This window comes from Rhinoraja longicauda, chromosome 5, assembly GCF_053455715.1.
Source record: "Rhinoraja longicauda isolate Sanriku21f chromosome 5, sRhiLon1.1, whole genome shotgun sequence".
Lineage (NCBI taxonomy): Eukaryota > Metazoa > Chordata > Chondrichthyes > Rajiformes > Arhynchobatidae > Rhinoraja > Rhinoraja longicauda.
In genome coordinates, this window is record NC_135957.1 from 72,303,444 (window position 1) to 72,327,740 (window position 24,297).

At 40.3% G+C, this 24,297-nt stretch overlaps 1 protein-coding gene across 13 annotated transcripts in view; it reads left to right on the forward strand.

Moving 5' to 3' along the window:
• The first annotated feature begins 1,082 nt into the window (after window positions 1–1,082).
• eya4 (EYA transcriptional coactivator and phosphatase 4) overlaps window positions 1,083–24,297 on the forward strand; it is a 396,477-nt gene continuing 373,262 nt past the window's right edge. For 8 of the 13 annotated variants that reach the window (XM_078399767.1, XM_078399768.1, XM_078399769.1 and 5 more), the window contains exons 1-2: window positions 1,083–1,360; window positions 20,857–20,960. In XM_078399767.1, the coding sequence (XP_078255893.1) occupies window positions 20,928–20,960 (33 nt within the window). In that variant the 5' untranslated portion in view covers window positions 1,083–1,360; window positions 20,857–20,927. Of the gene's footprint in view, window positions 1,361–20,856; window positions 20,961–24,297 lie in introns of those variants that run through there. The other 5 variants (XM_078399775.1, XM_078399781.1, XM_078399774.1 and 2 more) reach the window with 1 other exon arrangement.

Here is a 24,297-nt window from a genome sequence, read left to right on the forward strand (position 1 = left end):
AACCCTACAAATAAAACCCAAATAAACCAGCGGCAAACACATAGTGCAAACCCGGGAAGGGCAGTGCGGATACCCGGGGGATTAGTGTGCAACCCCCGGGAAGGCAGTGCGGATACCCGGGGAGGTATTGCGGATACCCGGGGGATTAGTGTGTAGCCCCCTGGGAAGGCAGTGCGGATACGCGGGGAATTAGTGTGCAGCCCCCTGGTAAGGCAGTGCGGATACCCGGGGATCTAGTGTGTAGCCCCCTGGAAAGGCAGTGCTGATACCCGGGGATCTAGTGTGTAGCCCCCTGGGAAGGCAGTGCGGATACCCGGGGATCTAGTGTGTAGCCCCCTGGAAAGGCAGTGTGGATACCCGGGGATCTAGTGTGTAGCCCCCTGGGAAGGCAGTGCGGATACCCGGGGATGTATTGCGGATACCCGGGGAATTAGTGTGTAGCCCCCTGGGAAGGCAGTGCGGATACGCGGGGATCTAGTGTGTAGCCCCCTGGGAAGGCAGTGCGGATACCCGGGGATCTAGTGTGTAGCCCCCTGGGAAAGCAGTGCGGATACCCGGGGAGGTATTGCAGATACCCGGGAAATTAGTGTACAACCGCCGGGGAGGTATTGCGGATACCCGGGGGATTAGTGTGCAGACCCCTGTGAAGGCAGTGCGGATACCCGGGGGATTAGTGTGTAGCCCCCTGTGAAGGCAGTGCGGATACCCGGGAAGGCAGTGCGGATACCCGGGGAATTAGTGTTCAACCCCCGGGAAGGCAGCGCGGATACCCGGGGGATTAGTGTGCAGCCCCCTGTGAAGGCAGTGCGGATACCCGGGGAAGTTTGTGCGCAAACCCAGCCATTGAGCGCGAGTTCGAGGACGGGGCGCGAGCCCGGGAAAGGTAGTGCGCGGGCACGAGGCGGACAGCGCGCAAACCCCGGGAAAGGCAGTTGCGCGGGCCCGCGGGGTTTGTGCACGAGCCTGTGGGTTTGAGCGTCAACCCGGCGATGATCGTGCGCGAGCCCCGGGGATTGAGCGCGCGTGCCCTGGGATTGAGCGCGCGTGCCCGGGAAGGTAGCGCGCGTGCCCGAGGATTGTGCACGAGCCGGGGACGGGGCGCGAGCCCGGGGTCAGAGGGATCGACGGGTCTGACCGCCGCTCACACTTGCACACACTCACTCGCTCACACTTGCACTCACACTCACTCACATCCCGTTGTGCGCAGACAGACACTGAGACAGCAAAACAAAAACACCTCTTCCCCTTCACATCCCCGCCCCCTCGCTCCCCTCGCTCCCAACAAGCAGAAGACTTCGCAAATCAACTATTTCCAGCGGGACGATCTGTGTGGGAAAGAAACTGGAATTGTGTTGAGGAAGTAAGTAGGTTTTTTAAATAATATATAATGTATGTTTATATAAATATAACGAAACGAGCGAGCCAGCCCCGGCTCTCATTCACTCTGTGAATGGGCGAGAGTGCATTTCCAATCTGTCAGCCCGGCGTTAAACGCGTAGCCGGTGAAGGAAGGAAGGTCCGGGACGTGAGTTTATCAGAAGTCAACCGAGGCTATTGAATTCGGATTGTGGGAACTGTGAACGTAGGTTGACCGGGTGATGAGGCTGGTCCATTGCTGGTCCAAAGTCCAGTGTCCGCCTTGCTGGCGTTTGCCGGCGATGTTTGGTTGTGCGCGGGTTTGAAGGCCAGTCAGTTATTGTATTGTGGAAGTCCACGTGCATTTAGTGTTTATGTCTGTCGTGCTTTGAGGAGGATACTCTTACAACACACACACACACACACACACACACATGCTGGGGCACCGTCGCTCACTCTCCAAGCCCAATGGGCTGCCGTCCATTAGTTTTCCTCGCTGCCTTTTGAATTCGATACTTAAGTAAACGTACAGGTTGGATTTCAGATTAACGACACGTACTTAACAGTTATTTTCCCGACAGCGCGATTTCATTACACCCACAAAGAATAATAACGTCGTCGTCCCCCCCCCCCGTTTGGATCATTGTCCAGATTAGCTGTCAAGTTGCTTCGTGCTTTTACCACTTCACGGGGCAGGCAGGGGATATAATGGGACCTTTAATATTTCGGACCAAACCATCACTTTAAAAACCTATGCGAATGACACGATGCATTTCTGCCGAATAAGAAATATTATTAACAAGTGTCGTAGCTGTGGGGGAATGTGTGAGATATTTATAAAGTACATTGCAAGTATTTCCATATTTTAATAGTGCTCCTCAGAGTAAAATTGCATATTTTTTTGTTCACTGATTCCCCCCCCCCATTAACTGAGAGTTCTTCCTAAATGGAGATGGTTCAGTGTTGTTTTGTAAACGCAAAAGGTTAAAACTTCAGTCTGAAGAAGGGTCTCGACCCGAAACGTCACCCATTCCTTCTCTCCCGAGATGCTGCCTGACCCGCTGAGTTACTCCAGCATTTTGTGAATAAATCGATTTTGTACCAGCATCTGCAGTTATTTTCTTATACTAAGGGTTAAAACTGGATTGGTCTTACGTTTATAACCTGGAGTTAGAGTCAGGACTTGCGGTAAATTGACAAACACACCCACCCGTGTGGATCATTAACATTTTCTGGTCGATGAATCGATATCGCTTCAGTGTCAGAAGCGCATTTGGAGAGAAAAGTAAGGTGCAGATTTCGATATGGGTTCAACGCACTTACCTTGTTTTTATGTCACACACTTGGAACAGAGGACTCAATTTCAGCGCAAAGCGGGATTTGCTCTGCCTGGCCCCCGTTTGCATTATTTTACCCCCCAAGACTTTAAGTCGCGGAAGAAGTATCACAGCGTTTCAATTTGATGCAACAATCGTTGCTACGTTTCATTAATCGTCTGCAAAACGAATTGCAAAACGAAAGGACGTGCGGGAGAGAAGTCTCCGATTTTTTTGTAACGTGGAGTAAAGCATTGCAGCCACCAAAATGTGCAGTGTACCCTTACCTTGAAATCAACGACCGAGAATTGTCCCCGGTAGACATTGTTTCATTACCTAAGTCCCTGTTCATGGTATTTTTTCACTCACATTTCACAACGCCGTGAGGCACTTTCCACATTTCGACTGCACATCTCTGTAACCTCACATACCGAATCATATCAATAGTCGAGGAATATGTTGTCTGTCACAAACCAAGAAACACTGATCTGGCAATTTCTGATTTAGAGCTCGATTTTTTTTTTAAATAATGCGCGTATCTGCTGTCAATTAGTCGACAAGGGCGACGATTAATGGATTTTAAACAGAAAAAAGATGTGCCAGTCTGCTGGAACAGCTGCTTTGCCGAACTATTAGATTCGAGATGCCCTCAGTCAGCTCGGAGACTTACTCCGTGAGAATAAATACAGTCGAGGAAATAACGGGGAAACAATAGCGGATATATTGATCCGTAGTAGATAATTCATAAATGCGTTTTACGTTTTAAACGAAAACATAGTTTAACGAGGATTGAAACCTGCATTTGGTCTTAAGATCACCTCTGAATGCAACATTTTAACCCGATTAATAATCTGAATTAATGAAGAAAATTCATGGGAAGAAAATTCCCGACCATTTTGTAGAATAAAACAACGTAACGATATCCATACATTGTAAACGAATTTAAGTTTTCTAAAACATAACAAGGATAAAAAAAATATCGTTCCGAAGCCACGCAAGGATATATTTATTCCGAATTAAAAGTGAAAATGGAAGCAAAGGTGTGGACAAAAATATAACAAAAGACACCGGCACGTCTTTGAATCGCCTATCTTAATAAATAGAGTATTTATGGTAAACTTACATTAAACCGCAAATTTTACATTTGCAGGAGTTTGCCGTAATAACAGCGCACACCGAAGGCTTTTTTTTGGTGAAGATTTTGAATAAAGCAGAAGCTGCCACTAATAACTGTTCACCGGATTAAATTTCATCCAGTGAAAATAAACGGCAGAGAATTATACATAGAACCAAGCTCTGATCTCATTTTTTACAGAGGAAATTTAAAGTTGTTCCTTAATAAAATAGAAACGAAGAAACTGGAAGCAGAGAGAAGATTAATGGTCTTTGGACATCTTAAGTATATTCACCCTTCTCTTCCAGTAAATCATTTCTTCTAATATTTGCGGAGCTCAGAAACTGACAATAAAATCTGACATCCCCTCTCTCGTGATCTCACCACTGTTCTATAATATCATTGGTGAACTTAATTCCTATATTCCAAAATGCGCACATATTTAGCCAAAATTATCTTGGCTTTTATTAGCCCAAATGAAAAGTATTTGTACTCAAAGGGCTCAACGCACCATGTAATAGACTCACAGGAAGGAAAATAAGAATTATTGTGTGCAGCGTTTCAGTGGGTTTCAAGTACAACAATAACAAATGCAAAAGTCCAGAAGCATTCTGCATTTCTAATCTCTCTGTCTGCCAATTTAATAAACATAGACTAGAAATGCTCATTTGAAATTAATAGCTGTACACCTCCTGCCCATTATTTTAAAATCAAACTTATCCAGCTCATAAAAATATTTTAATTCCACTTTTAAGATATTGGTCAGAAGAATCTGTAATGCATATTGAGTGCACATTCACTAGTTTGGTCAACACTAACGTCCAATTTATTCCAGTCAGTTTTGCTATTTAATGTTTGAAACCGTTAATCTCTTAACAGGGAACAAAAATCACAAATTACTGCCATGTTGGCGCCTAAGATCCATGGGGTATTTAGAGTTACAGATAAGTCGATTTATCACCAGAAATTAATTAAATCACCACCATGTATTAATTTGATTTATGCTATAATGTTATATGTTCACAAACAGAAATAAAATAATTTGGATAAAAATCAAACTTAATGACTTAGATTTGGTATAAGATTAATACAGCACATGGCCTCAACTGTTAATATAGCACTCCATAGAAAACACTTACAGGGCTATTATTTCATCTGTGAAGGAGTCAGATGACTTTGGATTAAGGTGCAGAATTATTTTGTTTTTAGAACTTGTATCTTTTTTTCACTATTCCATATTATTTTAGAAAATATATAAAATAAACTTGACACTTGTTATAATCGATTGCAGACTTTGTTTCATAAAAATAGACAAGTCATCATGCAGGATAAAACCAGTCTAATAATCTCAAACAACAAGGTCAAATCCCATCAGGGACGTGTGGAAATTGGGGTTCAGTTTTGAAATGTAACTATGCACAGAGGTATCAAGAAAGTGACAAAGTCATAAAACTGCTACAATTACACTAAAGATAGACACAAAAAGCTGGAGTAACTCAGCAGGACAGGCAGCATCTCTGGAGAGAAGGAATGGGTGACGTTTCAGGTCGAGACCCTTCTTCAGGTCTGACCCATTCCTTCTCTCCAGAGTAGCTGCCTGTCCCGCTGAGTTACTCCAGCTTTTTGTATCTATGGTTTAAACCAGCATCTGCAGCTCCTTCTTACAATTACACTAAAGTCCATCCAGGGAACCACAATCCTTACCCATCTGGTCTCTATGTGACTCCAGTCCCATACCAACGTGATAAAGTAATCTGCACTGCAAAGTGGCCTCAAGAGATGCACAGAGTAAAAAAGCAGGTTGACGATAACTGTTGTGAAGTAAATAGGATAGACAATGAATGCCAACCTTCCCAGCAATGCCCATATGCTGAGAATGTATTTTAAAATGAATTAGCGCATTATGTACTCACTGTTATTGAGAGCAGTCATACAGCTGTTTTATTTATTTTTCACATTCCTGGCATGTAGTTCTGCTGAACTTGTTAATTTCACATCTGCGGAACAGCTTCATCACATAGCACAAGCTGAAATTATTGTTTACATTTATTTTAAATTAAGAACTTTCCCCCCCCCCAGTTTCTGCATTGAGCTGGATTGATCTCAGGTGTGATCGGCAATTTATGAGAAATGGGCCTTTTCCTACTCTGATAGGGCAGCACATCAGAGACCACAGCTGCATGCCTCAGTGTGTGATTTGTAGAAGGTGGAAGATGTGTGTGATGTCTGGCACCTGAATTACACCCCCCATCTCACATTCTCTGCCACCAGACATAGAAACATAGAAAATAGGTGCAGGAGTAGGCCATTCGGCCCTTCGAGCCATTCAATATGATCATGGCTGATCATCCAGCTCAGTAACCTGTACCTGCCTTCTCTCCATACCCCCTGATCCCTTTAGCCACAAGGGCCACATCTAACTCCCTCTTAAATATAGCCAATGAACTGGCCTCAACTACCTTCTGTGGCAGAGAATTCCACAGACTCACCACTCTCTGTGTGAAGAAATGTTTTCTCATCTCGGTCCTAAAAGACTTCCCCCTTATCCTTAAGTTGTGACCCCTGGTTCTGGACTTCCCCAATATTCCCCAACAGACTCACCACTTAGTCCAACAACGCCTAGATCAAACTGACCTGTGGGGATGGATGTACTTTGCATCTAGTCTTTATTTGCAAGCCAGCTATGGGTTGGCCTTAAAGGGACTACTCCATTGATTTGAATGGGGTCACTGACCAGTAAATAAAATAAGATCAAGTTAAGGTTTTTTTTCTCAATTATGCCTTCTCCCTATGTTTTTAAATTGATAATAGCTTAATGGTGGCACAGACATCGGGGCTGGAAAGCCTATTCTTGTGCCTTTAGTGTGGTTTGATTTCAAAAAACTAACTTTTTTGTAGAATGTTTTATTTTTAATGAGTTAAATCCATTTAAAATGTCTTTATATGTCTTTGAATAATGGAGGCATTAAGACCAATAACAAGCCGTTAGAGGTCTTTAGGTTGGTGCTGAGGGTGGGGCCAAATGCTGGCAGTGGGACTAGTGCAGATTGGACATGCTGGCCGGTGTAGGCAAGTTGGGCTGAAGGGCCTGTTTCCATGCTGTAAGACTTATGTCTCCATGAGACCTAGTCACCACTCGTGGAAGGAGGCATCCAGCACAATTCCACAGTTGGGAGGAGATGATCTAGGATGAGCATACAGGAGCCTTTGTAGGCATTGTTTGGTTGACTTTAGTTTATTATCACGTGTACTGAGGTACAGTGAAAAGCTTTTGTTGCATGCTAACCAGTCAGCAGGAAGACAATACATGATTACAATCGATCCATTTACAGTGTATAGATACATTCTAAGGAAATAACGCTTAGTGTAAGGCAAAGCTAGCAAAGTCCAATCAAGGATAGTCCGAGGGTCATCAAAGCAGTAGATAGTAGTTCAGCACTGCTCTCTGGTTGTGCTAGGGTTCAGTTACCTGATAACAGCTGGGAAGAAACTGTCCCCGAATCAGGTGGTGTGCATTTTCACACTTCTATACCTTTTGCTTGATGGGAGAGGGGAAGAGTGGCCAGGGTGCGACTCATCCTTGATTATGCTGCTGGCCTTGCCGAGGCAGCATGAGGTATAACTGGAGTCAAAAGAAGGGAGGTTGGTTTGTGTGATGGTCTGGGCTGTGTCCAAAATTGGCTGCAATTTCTTGCGGTCTTAGATGGAGCTGTTCCCAAACCAAGCTGTAATGCCTCTTGATAAAATGCTTTCTATGGTGCACCTGTAGAACTTGGTGAGAGTTGTAGGGGACATGCCAAACTTCCTATGCCTTCTAAGGAAGTAGAGGTGTTAGTGTGCTTTCTTGGTCATTGCTTCAATATGGATGGTCCATGTTGTTGGTGATATTGACTCCTAGTTTTGGTCACCATACAATTAGAAGGAGAAAGGGTGCAAACAGACTCACAGGGATATTGACGGGACTGGAGGGCTTGGGTAATATCAGGAGATTTGGTATAGTTTGGGACCTCCCTGGAGTGAAGGAGGCCGAGGTGTGACCTTATAGAGATTTATAAAATCACGAGGGGTGTAGATTGTCAGTCTTTTTTTCCCAGGGCAGATAAATCTAAATCTAGATTAGGATTTAAAGTAAAGATTTGAAAGGGACCTGAGAGGCCAAATTTTTAATGGTGGGTATATGGAATGAGCTGCCAGAACAAGTGGTTGAGTTGTGTATAATTACAAAATTTAAAATACATTCAGAACGGTTCGTGGATAGAATATTTATTTGTATTTAGTGTCATTATTGGGACATGTGCAACATGTTCACCACATCTAGCCACCTTGGCCATATACAGTGGTCGCGAACATCTCCTGTTAAATCATGAAACCAGAATAATGGACCTGAGCCAAAACAATGCCTATCCATTCCTTCCACTGATGCTGCCTGACCCCTTGACTTACTCCAGCACTTAGTGTTGTATTTAATGCTCACATTTCCTTCTGAGAACATCCTGTTCATTCCAGTCTGGAGGGTAATGGGATTGTTGTCGTGTAGTATCCAAGCATAATTTTACTCTCGGACACTGGAGGCAGCAACATGATTGGCGTTGGTCTGAACTGGTTCCAGCCAGCCTCTTGGACTGATCATGCAACAATCTCCTTTGTGAGCCTCTTGGACTGTCAGCTTCTTGGACTGATCATGCAACAATCTCCTTTGTCTCTTGTAGCCATTGCTTTTGTCTCCCGACAACAATGACATATGAACAATGCACTTGAATTCACCTTAAATTGAGTAATGTGTGGGCAAGGATGAATGCAATAAAGCTGGGGGTGGTATGATAGTCCTGCTATCTAACAGCCCTAGCAACCTGGGTTAGATCCTGACCGTAGTGTGGAGTTTGCATGTTCTCCATGTGACTGTGTGGGTTTCCCCAAGTCCTCCAGATTCCTCCCTCATCAAAAGGGCTTTCTCTTAGGTTAATTGGATCCTGTGAATTAGTTTGCTGAAGGTAAGCGGCAAAAGAATCAAAAGCGAGTTGTCCTTTATCCAAAAAAAGCCAGCCTAGCCAGCCTCTCCTCATCTCCAGGCCCACCAATCTCATCATAAATCTCCTTTACTTCTTCTGTAGTGCTGTCACAAAAATTGGTTTAACTGTTTTTGTTCTCGCTCATTGGGAATCATTGAGTCAGAGAGTCATAAAGTCATAGAGCTATACACCACGAAAACAGGCACCTTGTTCACGTCAACCAAATTGGCATACTGGGCTGGTCCCATTTGCCTGCATTTGGTCCATATTCCTCGAAACCCTTTCTACCATAGATGTATTCAAAATATCTTTTAAAAGCCGTAGATCATAGAATCATTCTGCTGCCTGACCCATTGACTTACTCTAGCACTTTGTATTATACTTAATGCTCCCATTTCCATATTAGTACATCCTGCTTATTCCATTCCCGAGAATCATGGGATTGCTGTCATGCCATGATTGAAGCAGGCTCTTTGGCTCAATTCATTCATGCTGACCAAGCTACCATCTAAGGTAGTCCCATTTGCCTGCGTTCGATCCATATCCCTCTAAACCTCTCCTATCTATTTATCTGTCCAAATGTCTTTTAAATGGTGCTATTGCACCTGCCTCAACTACCTCCTCTGGCAGCTCATTCCATATACATGCTATCCTCTGTGTGAAAATGTTGCTCCTCAGATTCCTGTTAAATATTTGCCCTCTCACCTTAAACCCATGGCTTTCAGTTCTTGATTCCCCAACATTGGGAAAAAGACCTTACGTTTCCCTTTCTATGACCCTCGTGATATTATATACCTCTAAATTATCACTGGGATCTCTGACACTGCAAGCAATAAAGCTCTTCATGCTTAATGGCATCTTTTTTTTCACAAGTTGCCCAAACTGAAAGCAATACTCCAAGCGTGGCCTCAGTAAAGTCTTGTACAACTGCAACATAATATTCCAATGTCCACACTCAATGCCCTTACTGATGTACGCCAGCATGCCAAAGTCTTTTTTACCACCCTGTCAACCTGTGATACCTCTTTCAAGGAATAATGTACATTTTCATGATAATTTTCTCCTTAAATTGCAAATTGGTTCTGCTTTAGTTATTGATTCTATTTCAGAGATGACATTTCTTCAATGCCACGGATGGGAAAGGGTGTACAATGTTTTTCTCAGGGTAAGGGAAATAAGAACTAGAACCGGTTTAAGGTAAGAGGGGAAATATTTAATAGGAACCTGAGGAGAAACATTTTCACACAGAGGATGATGGGTATATGGAATAAGCTGCCAGAGGAGGTAGTTGAGGCAGATACCCAATGGGTAAGATAGTGCTAGTGTACTGGTTGGCGTGGACTCGATGGGCTGAAGGGCCTCTTTTCATGCCGTATGACTAAAAGTCTAAAAGTAATAAAGACACCCAATTAATCGGTATTTGCACAGCACAATTGAATTTGTCTATTTCACCGAATACTTACAAATTGGAAAAAAATAACCTAACTCTACAAATTTACAAGTTGTGATATGTCAGACTGATCACATTTCCATCAATCGTTTATGAAAATAAAAATAATTTTGCTGATACCGTGATACATACTCAAACATAGATCAGTACACAGGAAAAGGCACTTTGACCCACAATCTCAATGCTGAACATGATGTCAGGTTAAACTCATCCCCTCTGCCAGCACATGATCCATATCCCACATACACTGTATGTCCATGTGCATGTCTAAAAGCCTTGTAAATGCCACTATTGTATCTGCATGCACCACCACCCATGGCAGCACATTCCAGGCACCCACCATTCTCTGTGTAAAAAAACCCTCAAATCCTTGCAGCATTGTGGTAAACCTCTTCTGTACACTCTTTGCAGCCTCAGCATCTTTTCTGTAATGAGAACTGCACATTATACTCCAAATGCAACCTAGCAAAAGTCCTGAAAGCTGCAATATGACTTCCTGACTCTTATAACCAACTAGACCAAGTGGACCCGTTGGGCCCAAACCTCTCCTGCATTGGTGCAGCACCCTCTCCGACCCCCCCCCCCTCCACCCCCTCCACTCCCCCACCCCCTCCCTCCCTCCTCCCTCCCCTCCCCCTCCCTTTCTCCTTCCCTTCCCCCTTCCCCTCCCCTTCCCCTCTCCCCACTCCATCCCCCTCAACCCCCTTAATCCTCCCACCTCCCTCCCTCCCCTCCTCTCCACCCCCCTCCCTCCCTAGGAGATAGATTTAAACTTTAAAATGTGAATAACTTAAAAAATATAACACCGATTTCAATGAAACCTCTTCCATTTGCACCAAAGGGACGACGGTGAGTAAGGTGGGCCTAAAATTGTTGCGCTATAATGTACCGTTTTGGCTGTAGTTCAGGAACAAACAAACAAACAAATGAGAGTTTTAGTATATAGATGCCATGACCCATGAAGGCAAGCATACTATATGCGTTTTTTACCACTCTTTCTACTTGTGTACTTTCAGGGAGCAATGGACGTACCCCGTGAAACTCAATCATATGAAAGTCTATACTGAATTAGAAATAAAAGCAGACAATTCGAGAAATGGACAGTAGTTCTTTCACTAGTTGAAAACATAGGAACCCTTGTTCTACCTAATGATTCTTTCTGCATGAAATGTTAATGTATGTTTTCACTTTTCAGGTGCTGATGGATCTGCAATATATTTTGCTTGGTTTAGCTTTTTATTTTAATTTTTCAGCATTGATAGTTGTGTTTTCAAAGCATTCCTTTCCATAATGTTGTAAACTTTCAATTCCAAACACGTACCTCCTGTTCGAGCATGTTGTCTTATTTCATGTTCACAAATGACTGATCTTTTATGAGTCAACACCCATTCAGTTTTTAGCTGGTTATGAATTATATGAAAGGCGCTTTGCAAAATACTCCTGCTTCAACAGAAGTTTCTAATTATTGCCAGCGAAAATCAAAATGGTTCTCTTCATGAGTATGTGTTGTTTCAGAACTTTGCAAGTGACTACAGACTTACAATTACTGGCAAAGGACGAATAAACACATTTAGAGCTCTCTGGATGAGAGAGAAATGCCATACAACAAACGGTAAAGCAAATAAAAAACAGGCTGCATATGAGGTGTGGGTGTTAGATTATAAATGCCAGTAGGAACCAGACATCGCAAGAGAATCATAGGAAGAGAAAAAATTAAAATAAGAAAAGCAAAGAGAGCATTTAAGAAAAGATTAGTTGCCAACATAAATAGAAATATACAATTGTTTCATGGGCATGTATATTATAAAAGGATGGCATGTAGAGAAATGACGTCTATTAATGACCGACATGGAAACTAGCATGTGGATTCTGAGGGCACTGTTAATGTACTAAGTGAGTTCTTCACCTGTCTTTACCAGAGAAGAATGCCCTTCCAAACTAATAGTGAAAAAAGAGATAGTGGAGAGATATTGACAACTGATTGCATGGAGGTTTAGAATATTTTGCTGAATAGGTAAGCCATCAGGACCAGATGGGATGCAATGAAGGAATTTTAAAGTACAAGAGAAAGTTGTGGGGTCATTGATCATAATCTTTAAATACTCTCTTTATATATGGCAGGGAAATGGAGAGCAGCAAATGTTACTCTCTCATCAGGAAGATTTAAAGTAAGGATAATTCCATCTACCACTGGCTAATCAGTTTAATATGGGTGATGGGAAAAGTTCCAGTGACATTGATCTGGGATTAGGTTTAGGTTTAGATTTATTATTGTCAAAAGTACTGAGGTAAACTGAAAAACGTTGTTTTGTATATTATCCAAATAAATCATATATATGATATATATATTTCATAACCTGAAGAAGGGTCTTGATCCGAAAAGTCACCCATTCCTTCTCTCCAGAGATGCTGCCTGTCCCGCTAATTTACTCCAGCTTTTTGTGTCTATCTTCTTCTATGTATATACACCTTTGCCTTTGTCAATAGAAATGTAATATATAAAAGCTAGGAAGTCACGCTGAAACTCTATAGAACACTCGTCCAGCCTCTCAGTATTGTGGCTCTCTTTAATGTGATAATCAGTTCTGGTTGCCACATCAAAGAGAGAAGCCAGAAGTAATTTTCAAAACTGGTTCCTGAGATCAGGGACACAGTTAAGAATAGTGGCTGGAGAGTCAGTGATTGTTTTTTTTTTGAGAATGGAAAGCTGAGGAAGGTTTGACAGATACATATAAACTGATGACCATGCTGGACAGAGTGTATTATGGAGGGCTGTTCCAGTTGGTGAAAGAGTTGAGAAGAAGTAGACCAGTCCATGTCGACCGCATGCCCAACAGCAGTCTCCCAAATCAAGCACTCTATTCCGAGCTCTGTCACAGAAAGACACAACCAAGTGGGCTTGAGAAGAAGATTCAACAATGTGGTCAAAGCCTCCTTGAATAGCTACGATATCTCCAATAACCTTATATGCACCTAACCCATGACATCTGAGATAGCCAGCATGGCTGTCAAAACAGGTGCTGAGGCTGAAATTACTCACATGATTTTACTGCACAAGAGATTTCAAGTGAACACATTTGGTCTTGGCATCATGTTCAGCACAGACATTGAGGGCCGAAGGGCCTGTTCTTGTGCTGTACTGTTCTATGTTCTTACTAACGCCACTTTGGAACTAAGTATGGGACAGGCAGATAAAAGGGAATGTGAGGCTTACAGCATCTTTCCCAAATCCGTTTTGGAATCAGGATGTAAAACACAAGCATCGCCAGACTGCATATATATCCAAATGACGTGATCAAGGATGAATTTATATCCCCTCATTTCTTTCATCAAAATTATAACAAAAATAATTGACTTTGAAAATTGTTGTAATATACAGGAAAACTGGTAAATATCACGTGCATTTTGCAGATTAAAACATGCAAAGATTTTAATTATTGACACTTGTCCCAACATAATATCCAGAGACATAAAGTATAATTCCACAGTGGCAGCTGGGGCAACTAAATCTATCTAATTAAATTAATCTGAAAAATAAGCTGATATCAGTGATTGTGACCATGAAACTATTGAATTGTCATTAAAAATTCAGGCTGTTCATGTATCCTGTGGAGAAGATGTTTGCTGCCCTTGATTGAAGGGGATTGAGCAACTAGATCTCCTCAACTTGGTCAAAAAGGCCCACTTCAAAATGTAATCACTACTCTACTCATTCCGACCTGCGTGAGATAACCACTTATGAGGTGTTTGCGCAGTAATCAACCAGAACCAGAGCCAGAACCAGAAGAAAGATACAAAGTGCTGGAGTAACTCAGCGTGTCAGGCAGCATCTCTGGAGAAAAAGGATGGATGACGTTTTTTCGGTTGGGACCCTTCTTCGGGTTCCAACCCCAAACATAGCCCCTCCTTTTTCTCCAGAGATGCTACCTGACATGCTGGGTTATTCCAGCACCTTTTGTCTCCTTGGTAAATAGCAGCATCTGCAGTTCCTTTCTACATATGCTGCCCTAACTGACTCTGACTCCAGTCCCAAAAGTCTTGAGAGTGTAGTTGGGCTCTCAACTCTAAAAGGCTTAGCAGGCTACCCAACAGTAATTAGCAGATACATTCATATGTAATGAGAATGGGACTTGATAAACTACCAAACATTTTCCTGGACATAAGATTTGGTCGCAGCAAAAACCAGTCGACCCTGCTAAGTTCTCTTCACTAACATTAATTTGTGTTAGTTTATTAAGATAGGAATAGTCATGGTGTCAGACCTTTTTAGCTAATATCTTTTAAGTTCCACATCTTCAAGTATTTTATATCCTACCAGCAGGATAAAGCTATCAGATGTGATGGAATAAAGATAAACAGAGATTCTCTGGGAATCTTTAACATTAACGCTGGAGCTCATGAAGTCTCATGTCATGAGGTCAAATATGGGCATGAAAAACTCCAGCTGACTACCCTTGCTTAGCTAATATTTTGTCCTCTTTTTCCTTTGTGCAAATGAATGTAAAGAATCTGTTCTGCAAATCTGCCATTCTGTTTTTGGTCATCATAGAATTACGGAATTGGCTTTGATGGGACCACATTTCCTTTATCAATCTTTCTCCAAGTGTATTTATTGCTATTTCAATTTTCTTTTATTATGCATTTTATTACTTTTTAATTTATTTTTTGCAGCTTTTCAGGACTGTTGGGTTTACACTTTTCCTTGTGAAATTTTGGGTTACTGTGAAAATTATATCTACAAATTGAAATATAATTGGCTGCTTCACCTTGAGCTTCTCCTAGGCTCTCTTGACTAAACATCTCACTTTGCTTCATGTCCATTTCTGCAGTTCATGCAGTAGAATTGAGTCTTGATTTTAGGTGCCATGATTGGTGTTGGGCCAAAGAAAATATTACCATTTCCCTTTGCTAATGTAATTCAATGAAATTCATCATATATTCAAAATTTTCCTGTCAATTGTTCATTTGGCCTGATCATATATTTGTTTGTTTAAAAAACTAAGAATCAATGGGCAGTTTAAGCAGAAGGATTGACTATAACCAGGCTTTCCTGAAGAGTCCAGAAAATATTGCTTATAACAAAACATAGGATTGTTGGGATCTTTTATCTACAAGTATTGAGCTAAGGGATTTATTCCCTTTAGAATAAAACATGGTTGTAAGTTGGCATATGTTCAGTATGCTTTTAGCAACATTACACTGAAGCCACATTCTTTTTTGTCGTTCATAATTAATCTCCTGGCAATGTTGCCACAACTGACGTTGCTTGTACCTCACTACATGCTACATAACTCAAACCGTTCCTCTAGAGTCAACCCAGGTTAGAAGAGCAAACATCTGTCATCCAGTTATATTGCGAAGGTTCTTCTACACTCAAATAACTTGAAAATGTTAGATGCGTACCATAGATTTTACATGAATTTTGCTGAAGTTGTTGTGGCAATACTCTTATTTATGTGTCCACTCTCTGTGTTGTTATTTGGAATGGAGAGTATTATTCCTGAAGTAGAACATGATGATCCTGTGAGTTGCATAGATCATTGCTTCCATTCCATAATGTCATTAACATTACAATCTCCAGCTACTATATGTCGACAGAAATGATGAGATTTCTCATTGAAAGGTTATTGCATGATGGTGAAGTAGAAGTTATTTATTTTTTGTCTTTTATATGAAGGTGATTAAAAAGGTGTTGAAGTGGGTTTCCCCCTTTGTTAATAGTGATTATACGTCTATATCTTCAAAATAGAATTCTTCTTTGGGATTGTATGTAAATATAAAAAGAGCTTTTCCATCATCAGAAATAAAATAGCATTTGTAATATAACATATCAATACAAATGTGACATATAAATGCAAATGCATATATATTTCTAAAGGATAAAATTAATAATAGAATTATTGGCAGTGATCGATTAGGTCTGTACAGAAATTTGCTCAATTTAAATTAATAATATATTAATATTGTTAATGTTTCATCAGAAGAGTTCTGGGGCTTTTCCAGCAAGTCTGCTGACATTTGAGAGGCTCAGAGGAGTTTGATCGCTCAGCCATTCACTGCCACACATGAGGAGTGATTTCCAACTGCAGTGGAAATTAAATGGGTAATGGGAAGGATATCAAGTACGCCCTTCAATGGCATGAGTATACATCGCAAAATGTTTAATAGGATAGAGGCGATCTTGAAAGGTATGAGGCATTGGAAACTCTGAAAGCAGATCTAAAGCTCTGAGCAGGATTAATAGAGCATGAAATCAGGGCCACTATTCTATTTGAAACCAGGCACAAAGACCCTTCAAGATACAGTGTCTAATCCACTGTATGTCTTGCACCAATTGGGTGAACAGGCATTGACGATGCTTCATAGATGGACAACTGGTAATAGCAACAAATAGCAACCAAAAGGAGAGGTAAGATGGATGATATCACTAGTACGGTCCTACAAATACATGACAACAGTTATCTTAAAGGCTTGCAAAGCATTACTAGCCTGGTTCGTTAGTTGCTGTGTAGCACATGACAGATATCAGTAGGGAACACCTTAATGAAGTACGAGAAACATAGAAACATAGAAAATAGTGCAGGTGTAGGCCATTCGGCCTTTCGAACCAGTACCGCCATTCAATCCAAAATCCATACCCTGTTCCTACTTTCTCCCCATATCCCTTGATTTCATTAGCCATAAGAGCCATATCTAACTCTCTTGAACACACTAAGATGTGTAAAATACAACTACTTCCTGAGCACACTTTGCGGATTTGGGTCGCCTGCTAAAAGCCTTACTCCCAATCCTTCTAAATTTCCTGGCAAATCCTCTCATCACTTTCCCTGTCATGTTGAAGCCCAGAGGAATGGCCATAAATGCTCAAAGGCAGACAGCAGAAGAGTATTGGATGATCAGCCATGATCACATAGAATGGTGGTGCTGGCTCGAAGGGCCGAATGGCCTACTCTTGCATCTATTGTCTATTGTCTATAGTACAGAGAATGGTAATGTAGGATGGAATTGAATCAGCCATTGCGTTCTCCAACGATATTAGAAACTTTGCAAGTTGCAAACATCACACACGGGAACAATCAGCACTCCTTTCTATCTTTCACAAATAAAGTAGGAAGCCATTGAATCCTTTAAATGTCATGGGTAATGAGTTTGTCACGCTTTGAGTTTCTGTATGTATGCCTAATGCATGGCATTAACTCCATCACAGTTGCCAAAATTGGCAGCCCTGGCATCAAATCAAACTCACATGCGGATTAATGTCATAATAACCTTTCTACTGTACCAATTTCCAGCATGGGCTGCCACCCTAACCAATTTCTCAGGTGGGGCAAGTTGTACTAAAATGTTAATTAGTAATTCATGCTGGAAATCGGATGTTGATCAATACCAACATTCTAAAGTTACTACAATGGAAATGTATTTACATTAACATCACAATTATATAGTTATGAGGACAGTTCCTTCTCAGCTGTTATCAGGCAACTGAATCATCCTACCACAACCAGAAAGCAGGCCTGAATTACGAACTACCTCATTGGTGTCCCTCAGACTATCCTTGATCAGACTTTGTTGGCTTTACCTTGTACTAAAGGTTATTCTATGCACTGTAAATGGCTCGATTGTAATCATGTATTGGTACATGTGACAATAACCTAACTGAAAATGATATTGAAACATCTCAAATATGAAGAAGTTTGGATTTGGGCTTGTATATATTGGAATTTAGAAGGATGAGAGGGGATGTTATTGAAACATATAAGATTATTAAGGGATTGAACACGCTAGAGGCAGGAAACATGTTCCCAATGTTGGGGGAGACCAGAACCAGGGGCCACAGTTTAAGAATAAGGGGTAGGCCATTTAGAACGGAGATAAGGAAAAACTTTTTCACTCAGTGAGTTGTAAATCTGTGGAATTCTCTGCCTCAGAAGGCAGTGGAGGCCGATTTTTCTGGATGCTTTCAAGAGAGAGTTAAAAAGAGCTCTTAACGATAGCGGAGTCAGGGGGTATGGGGAGAGGGCAGGAACGGGGTACTGATTGTGAATGATCAGCCATGATCACATTGAATGGTGGTGCTGGCTCAAAGGGCCGAATAGCCTACTCCTGCACCTATTGTCAATTGTCTATTGTAATAGTGGCCATTTTACAACATTTTTAAAGGTATCATTTAGAACACCACTCAGTTCTTTAATTAAAAGCATATTGTTTCCATTATCGAATGAATGCTGAGAAGAAAATAAATATAACAATTTACATGATTTAAATTAGTCAGAAAACGTACTAATTTATTTTGTGTTTATCGATAGTTTAATTTGCATGGTGGTGCAGGTTGAATGAAGAAAATGTAATTGGAGGTACCATAACAGTAACAGTTACGATATATTGAACAACATTAACAGTACAATATATTGAATATCATTGATATCAGGCCCATTTTATTAATGTCTCAAAGCACTTTACAGTCAATAGATTATTTCTAAAGTGCAGTTGCCAGTTGTTATGCGAGCAGATGCAACATCTAATTTGCACAGGGAAAGGTCTAAAAAGCAATAATTTATGAATGACGAGATAAATCTCTTTTCAGTGCTGTTGTCTGAGGCAGCTTTATTGCTCTAGGCTCTTGGGGAACTTCCTTTCCTTTGAAATATTTTCATCTGCACAGAAAGATGAGCCCTCTTTAGCATCTTGTCAAAAACGTGGCACCTCTGACAATGAAGTGATAAACCAGCGTGCTCTTACAGGTTGTGTGTTTCAGTCCGCAAAGGACACGAATAAATGAAGTGTGTATTTTTTATATTTTAATGCTGTGAATTAGATTGTCCAAAATGCATATTTCATGCAAAATTCAATAAAGGTGGGCAATATATAAAAATGTTTTTACTTTAATAGATTATAAGCTTACAGCTGTCCAGCAAACATTTCATCTGCATGTGTGTGAGTTGATTGAAAAATCGTGACGAGCAATTAATTCCAGGAATATCCTCAATGGCAGTAGGGCACGGCATGTGAGTGCTATGGATAAAGCTGAAGCACTTGAAATTAGCTTCAGCAAGGAAAAACAAACAGATGGTCCATCTTGGATTCCTCCTGAGATGTCCATATCATAGAAGTTTGTATTTAGCCAGTTCAGATTACTTCATGTTCTGAGTTTAAATCCAGGAATTCCCTACAATTCAGCACTGTGGGAGCACCTTCACTGGAAGAACTCTGGCAGTTCAACAAGACTGCTCACCACCACCTTCTCAAGGGCATTTAGAGATTGGCAATAAATATTGGCCATGCCAATGATGCTCAGATCCCAATAAATGAATCAATAAAGCAAGAGTCTTGCATAACACTTCCCAGTGATTTACTGTTTTCCAACTATTTGGCATTATGAAGTATTTTTCTGTCATTGTGCAGAAATTAAATAAACATGCATGTATTATGTTATGAGGTTTAAACTCGGCTTTATCCAACAGCTGTTCAAATTAAGTTTATCCATTAAACATTTTAAAGTAATTAAAGGACAGCCTTCGTAGATGACAATGTGATTGGACTCTCTGCTGTTGTCTTTGATATTTGATATTGCTGCAGTGAAGGCAATGCTATAGAACAATGAGTTACTCATTCTGATTCAGATATATTAATGGAATTAGGTTGCTGCACAAATTGCTTTAAATGCACAACATGGGCATGCAGATTTATCTACAATAAATGTTACTATTTTGAGCAAGAGGAAAAGAAGGCAAAATATTGAAGGAAAATGCCTCATTGGCCATCTTTGTATCACAAATATACTGTCAAAGCAACTTGATGGCCGCTAATTGACCTCCTGCAACTGTTACAGTGCGTTAGTTTGGTCATTTGAAACCATTAGCCTGCAATTAAACATTCTAAGACAGCAGGGAGGAAAGGAGTCAAACATTCTTTACCCATGGGCCACAATAAGGTTGAAACTGATGACCATCAAATTATATTTTCAGTTTCACCAAATGACACAGCTAGAATAACGTTATCAACTTAAAATGGGAGCATTGTTGAGGTTTACTGTCCCTATCACTTTCCTATATCCTACAGCAAGCAGCTTACTTAATCAGTTTGACATAACCAGGTTAGTGCCTATCATTTTGCATGTTACGAGAAGCAGCCTGTTCTCTATCATTCTGTGTATTTCACATAATCCTAAAGGAATTTATTCTGCCTTTGAGAAGGGATTGTACATTGGTAATTGGATAAGAACCATTTCTGCTAGAATACCAAGTTGATTGCAGTTAAGAGGGATTGTCGCTAAATGCCTATTGAGCATTTTTCCCTCAGTATTCTAAAAACTTTTATCACCAATGTTGTTTTCTCAGGAGTTGGCTTGGATGCTGGTTTGACAGGAACTGCTCACATTAATTACTTTCCAGCACCTTCAGACCAATTACACCGCAATCATAATTTAGGTAGTTATGTTACAAAATGGGACTAGATTTCAAATATCTCCACACCAATTAGTTGGATAATGGGCGGCGCATTTCTTTTTCTTACAAAAAAACAGCTCAAAATCTCATGTGCCTTATAAATGTTTTGATTAAAATAAAGTTGTAAGTGAAAGACAGAAGCAAATGCAGTCTGGTTTTCTTTCAGCGATCTCACTATAATCTGGAGGGGCAGAAAAGGCTTCTGCAGATTAAAAAAGGAAACCAAGGAACCCCCACATGGAAGACCCACAGGACTTAAATGAACAATCGGTGAGCAATTTACTATATGAATCAATATATTGTAATGATTAATTCATGCTGAGAAAAAAATATTTGAATCATTACTGGGGTATTAGCTGCAAACAGAAGTCAATGATTTTTGTTTTGTTTTTCTTTCCAAGATATAAAATTGTCTGCTTTGGATGGGATTTTAAAGTTGTTTGCTCTACTGATTTTCCACTGTGAGAAGAGAAACACTCTTTCTGTTGCTTGTAGAATATTTATTTTGTTTGATTATCAATTAAGTGCCATTTTGAGACTTTTTCAAGACAATGGACATATTGTATTGTGCAACAAGCCTTTTCCTAATGGAAATAAATAATTAAAATAATTTTCACTAATTTGATATACATTTCCAGAACTGTACATGTTTATATTTTAGATAACGATTTGTTTTCTAAAGTGTGATGTTCTTTGAATTCTTAATATCAAAAATAGTAGAAGTTTTAGAGGATTTATTAATATCTGTTTTATGGAAATGTAATGTAATCTAAATGAAAGAAGCAATCCAAATTTGAAATGATTTGCCAGTACAATTTCAGTGATCATAAGTGGTTCAATTTTTGATTTTTGTTTGCCTTCGGTTTGTTTGGTAACATATTCTTACAAGGCTTGTAAACCCCAATCTTCCAATCCCCTGATCTTCCAACCCCAAATTCCTGTCCTTCTAATTCTAGTTCATTGTGGTCTTGCGATTTTTTTATCTGCACTTTTATTTTCTCCTTTGCACAACCTGATGTACTCATGTGATATATGATTAGCCTGGCTAGCACATAAAACAAAGTTTTTCACTGTACCTCAATACAGATGTCAATAATAAAACAATACTAATACCAATATTCCTCAACAAGTGATTTATTTTCGTATTCTGTATAAATAAGTTTGACACAATTCCTAACTGAGTAGCTTTCCTGCCACAAAAGTGTTATCCAGACTCTCTTAATGGTGATTTTGCATGTTGCAGTGATTTATAAATCAGGTATTTCTGCAGAAAGAGAGTAAAATGAATTAGTCAAAACAATTTGCAGACAGGGAATTCTTATGCAGTTTTATATATATTAAATAAAACCAAACTCTGTGAGTCCTTTATTGTTGTTTGAGACCCCAATTGCACATTAATAAATGCAATCCAAAAATGGAAAAATTAAACAATATATTAATACTCTTTCAGACAGAATGACCAATTTTTTTGTTTGGGTTTATGGTACATCAGCTGTAGCATGACAACTCTCTTCTGTATAAATACTGGCCTGTTACTTAAACTCTTGGATTAGGCAGATGTGTTCATATAATTTAAAAATACTTTCAGGATTAGTTAACCATTTGTAGCTATATTTCACGTAGCATTGACACTGAAAACCACAGTCCATTGTTTGTTCAGAACCAATAACACTGTAAAGCTTTCCAATGCTGCAGCTTGCAACTATTCAGCAATTTGTTCAGGAAGGATTTGCCTTGTCAAATGAGCGTTAATGTCTTGTAACCAGCTGCTGAAATGACAGTTGATCTACTGTATGTTTCAATTCTATAGTCACCACAAAAGCCAATAGAAGTACTTGTCAGTTTCACTATCTGATTAATATATAATGTCCACAGTGTCTTAACAATTTTGCCACTCTCTTCTATTTTTAAGCAACAGTAAAAGTTTATTGTACATGGTGTCAACACTGCTCATACGGATGGATCCCTTATCTTGCTCTCTGATATTTCAACAAACTTTTTTTTAATGGTGTAATTGATGGCACTTTTTAAATTCTTTCTAAAATATAATGAGTGGATAATTTTAATTTTGATACACTATTGAGAGCAATTTCGTCTTGATAATTTCATGTTGGATTATTAATAGATCTTATTGAGGATAAATTACAGGCATAGATCCAGCCGCCTTGTGCCCCACTATTGTTTGTCCTCAATGTCTTAAAGGTCAGAGGATTAGAAGACTACTAATGTTGTACCATGGCTGAAAAAGAGGAGGAAAGTGCAGTTCAGCTGTTAATTGCCACGTGAACAGTGAGAAGCCTTCTGTTGCGTGCTATCCAGTCAGCGGAAAGACAATACATGATTACAATTGAGCCATTCGCAGTGTATAGATACATGATTCACTGGATGAATTTGGAGGAGAGTTGGGTGGAGCTCTGGGGGCTAGTGGAATCAAGGGATATGGGGAGAAGGCAGGCACAGGTTACTGATTGTGGATGATCAGCCATGATCACAATGAATGACGGTGCTGGCTCGAAGGGTCAAATGGCCTCCTTCTGCACCTATTTTCTATGTTTCTATGATAAGGGGATAACGTTTAGTGCCACGTAAAGCCAGCAAAGTCCGAACAACGATAGTCCAAGGAAATAATAAAGAAATTACTGCAGCCCAGTTAGCTTAAATTTGGATTTGGATAAATTATTAGATTAAATTCGAAGTACAGTATAAACCTTCATTTAGTAAAGCAGTTTAGTCAGAATCAGCCATCATGGTCTTGTTAAGGGATGTCATGTCTGATCAACTTGACTGAATTTTTAAAGATTTAGCAAGAAGGCTGAGTGGAGACAATGCATTTAATTTATTCTACATAGATTTTACAAAGGTTTTGGGTAAAAATTCATATGCAGCTGGACATAAACAGTAAAAGTCCATAGAAAGCAATGCAGAGGCAAATTAGATCCAAAAAACTAATATGGAAGAAAACTAATATGCAAGGATACTTTGAGATCAAGCAGGATGTGTTGTTGGGGCTCTTGGAGGTGGATAAATCCCCAGGACCTGATGGGATCTATCCCAGGTTATTGAGAGAAGCAAGAGAGGGGATTGCAGGAGCCTTGACGATGATCTTTGTGTCTTCTCAAGCCACAGGTGCAGTCCGGGAGCACTGGAGAGTAGCTAATGTTGTCCCTTAATTTAAGAAGGAAAATAGAGAGAATCCAGGGAATTCTAGGGCAGAGATTGGTTGGTAGACTATTGGAGAGGATTCTTCAGAATAGAATTTACTTCCATGCGGAAGAGAATGGGTGAATTAGGTATAGTCAATATGGCTTTGTGCACGCCAGGTTGTGTTTTACTAACTTAATTGGGTTTTTTGAGGAGGTGATGAAGGTGATTGCTGAGGGTAGGGCGGAGGATGTTGTCAACATGGATTTTAATAAGGCATTTGATAAAGTCCCCCATGGCAGGCTGACCTAGAAGGTTAAGATGCACCACAGTAACAGTGATTGGCTTCAGAACTGGCTTATTGATAGAAGATAGAGGGTTGTGGTGGAAGAACAATATTCAGGCGAATATCAGGCTCCGCAGGCATCTGTGCTGGGACTTCTGTTGTTCACGATATTTATAAATG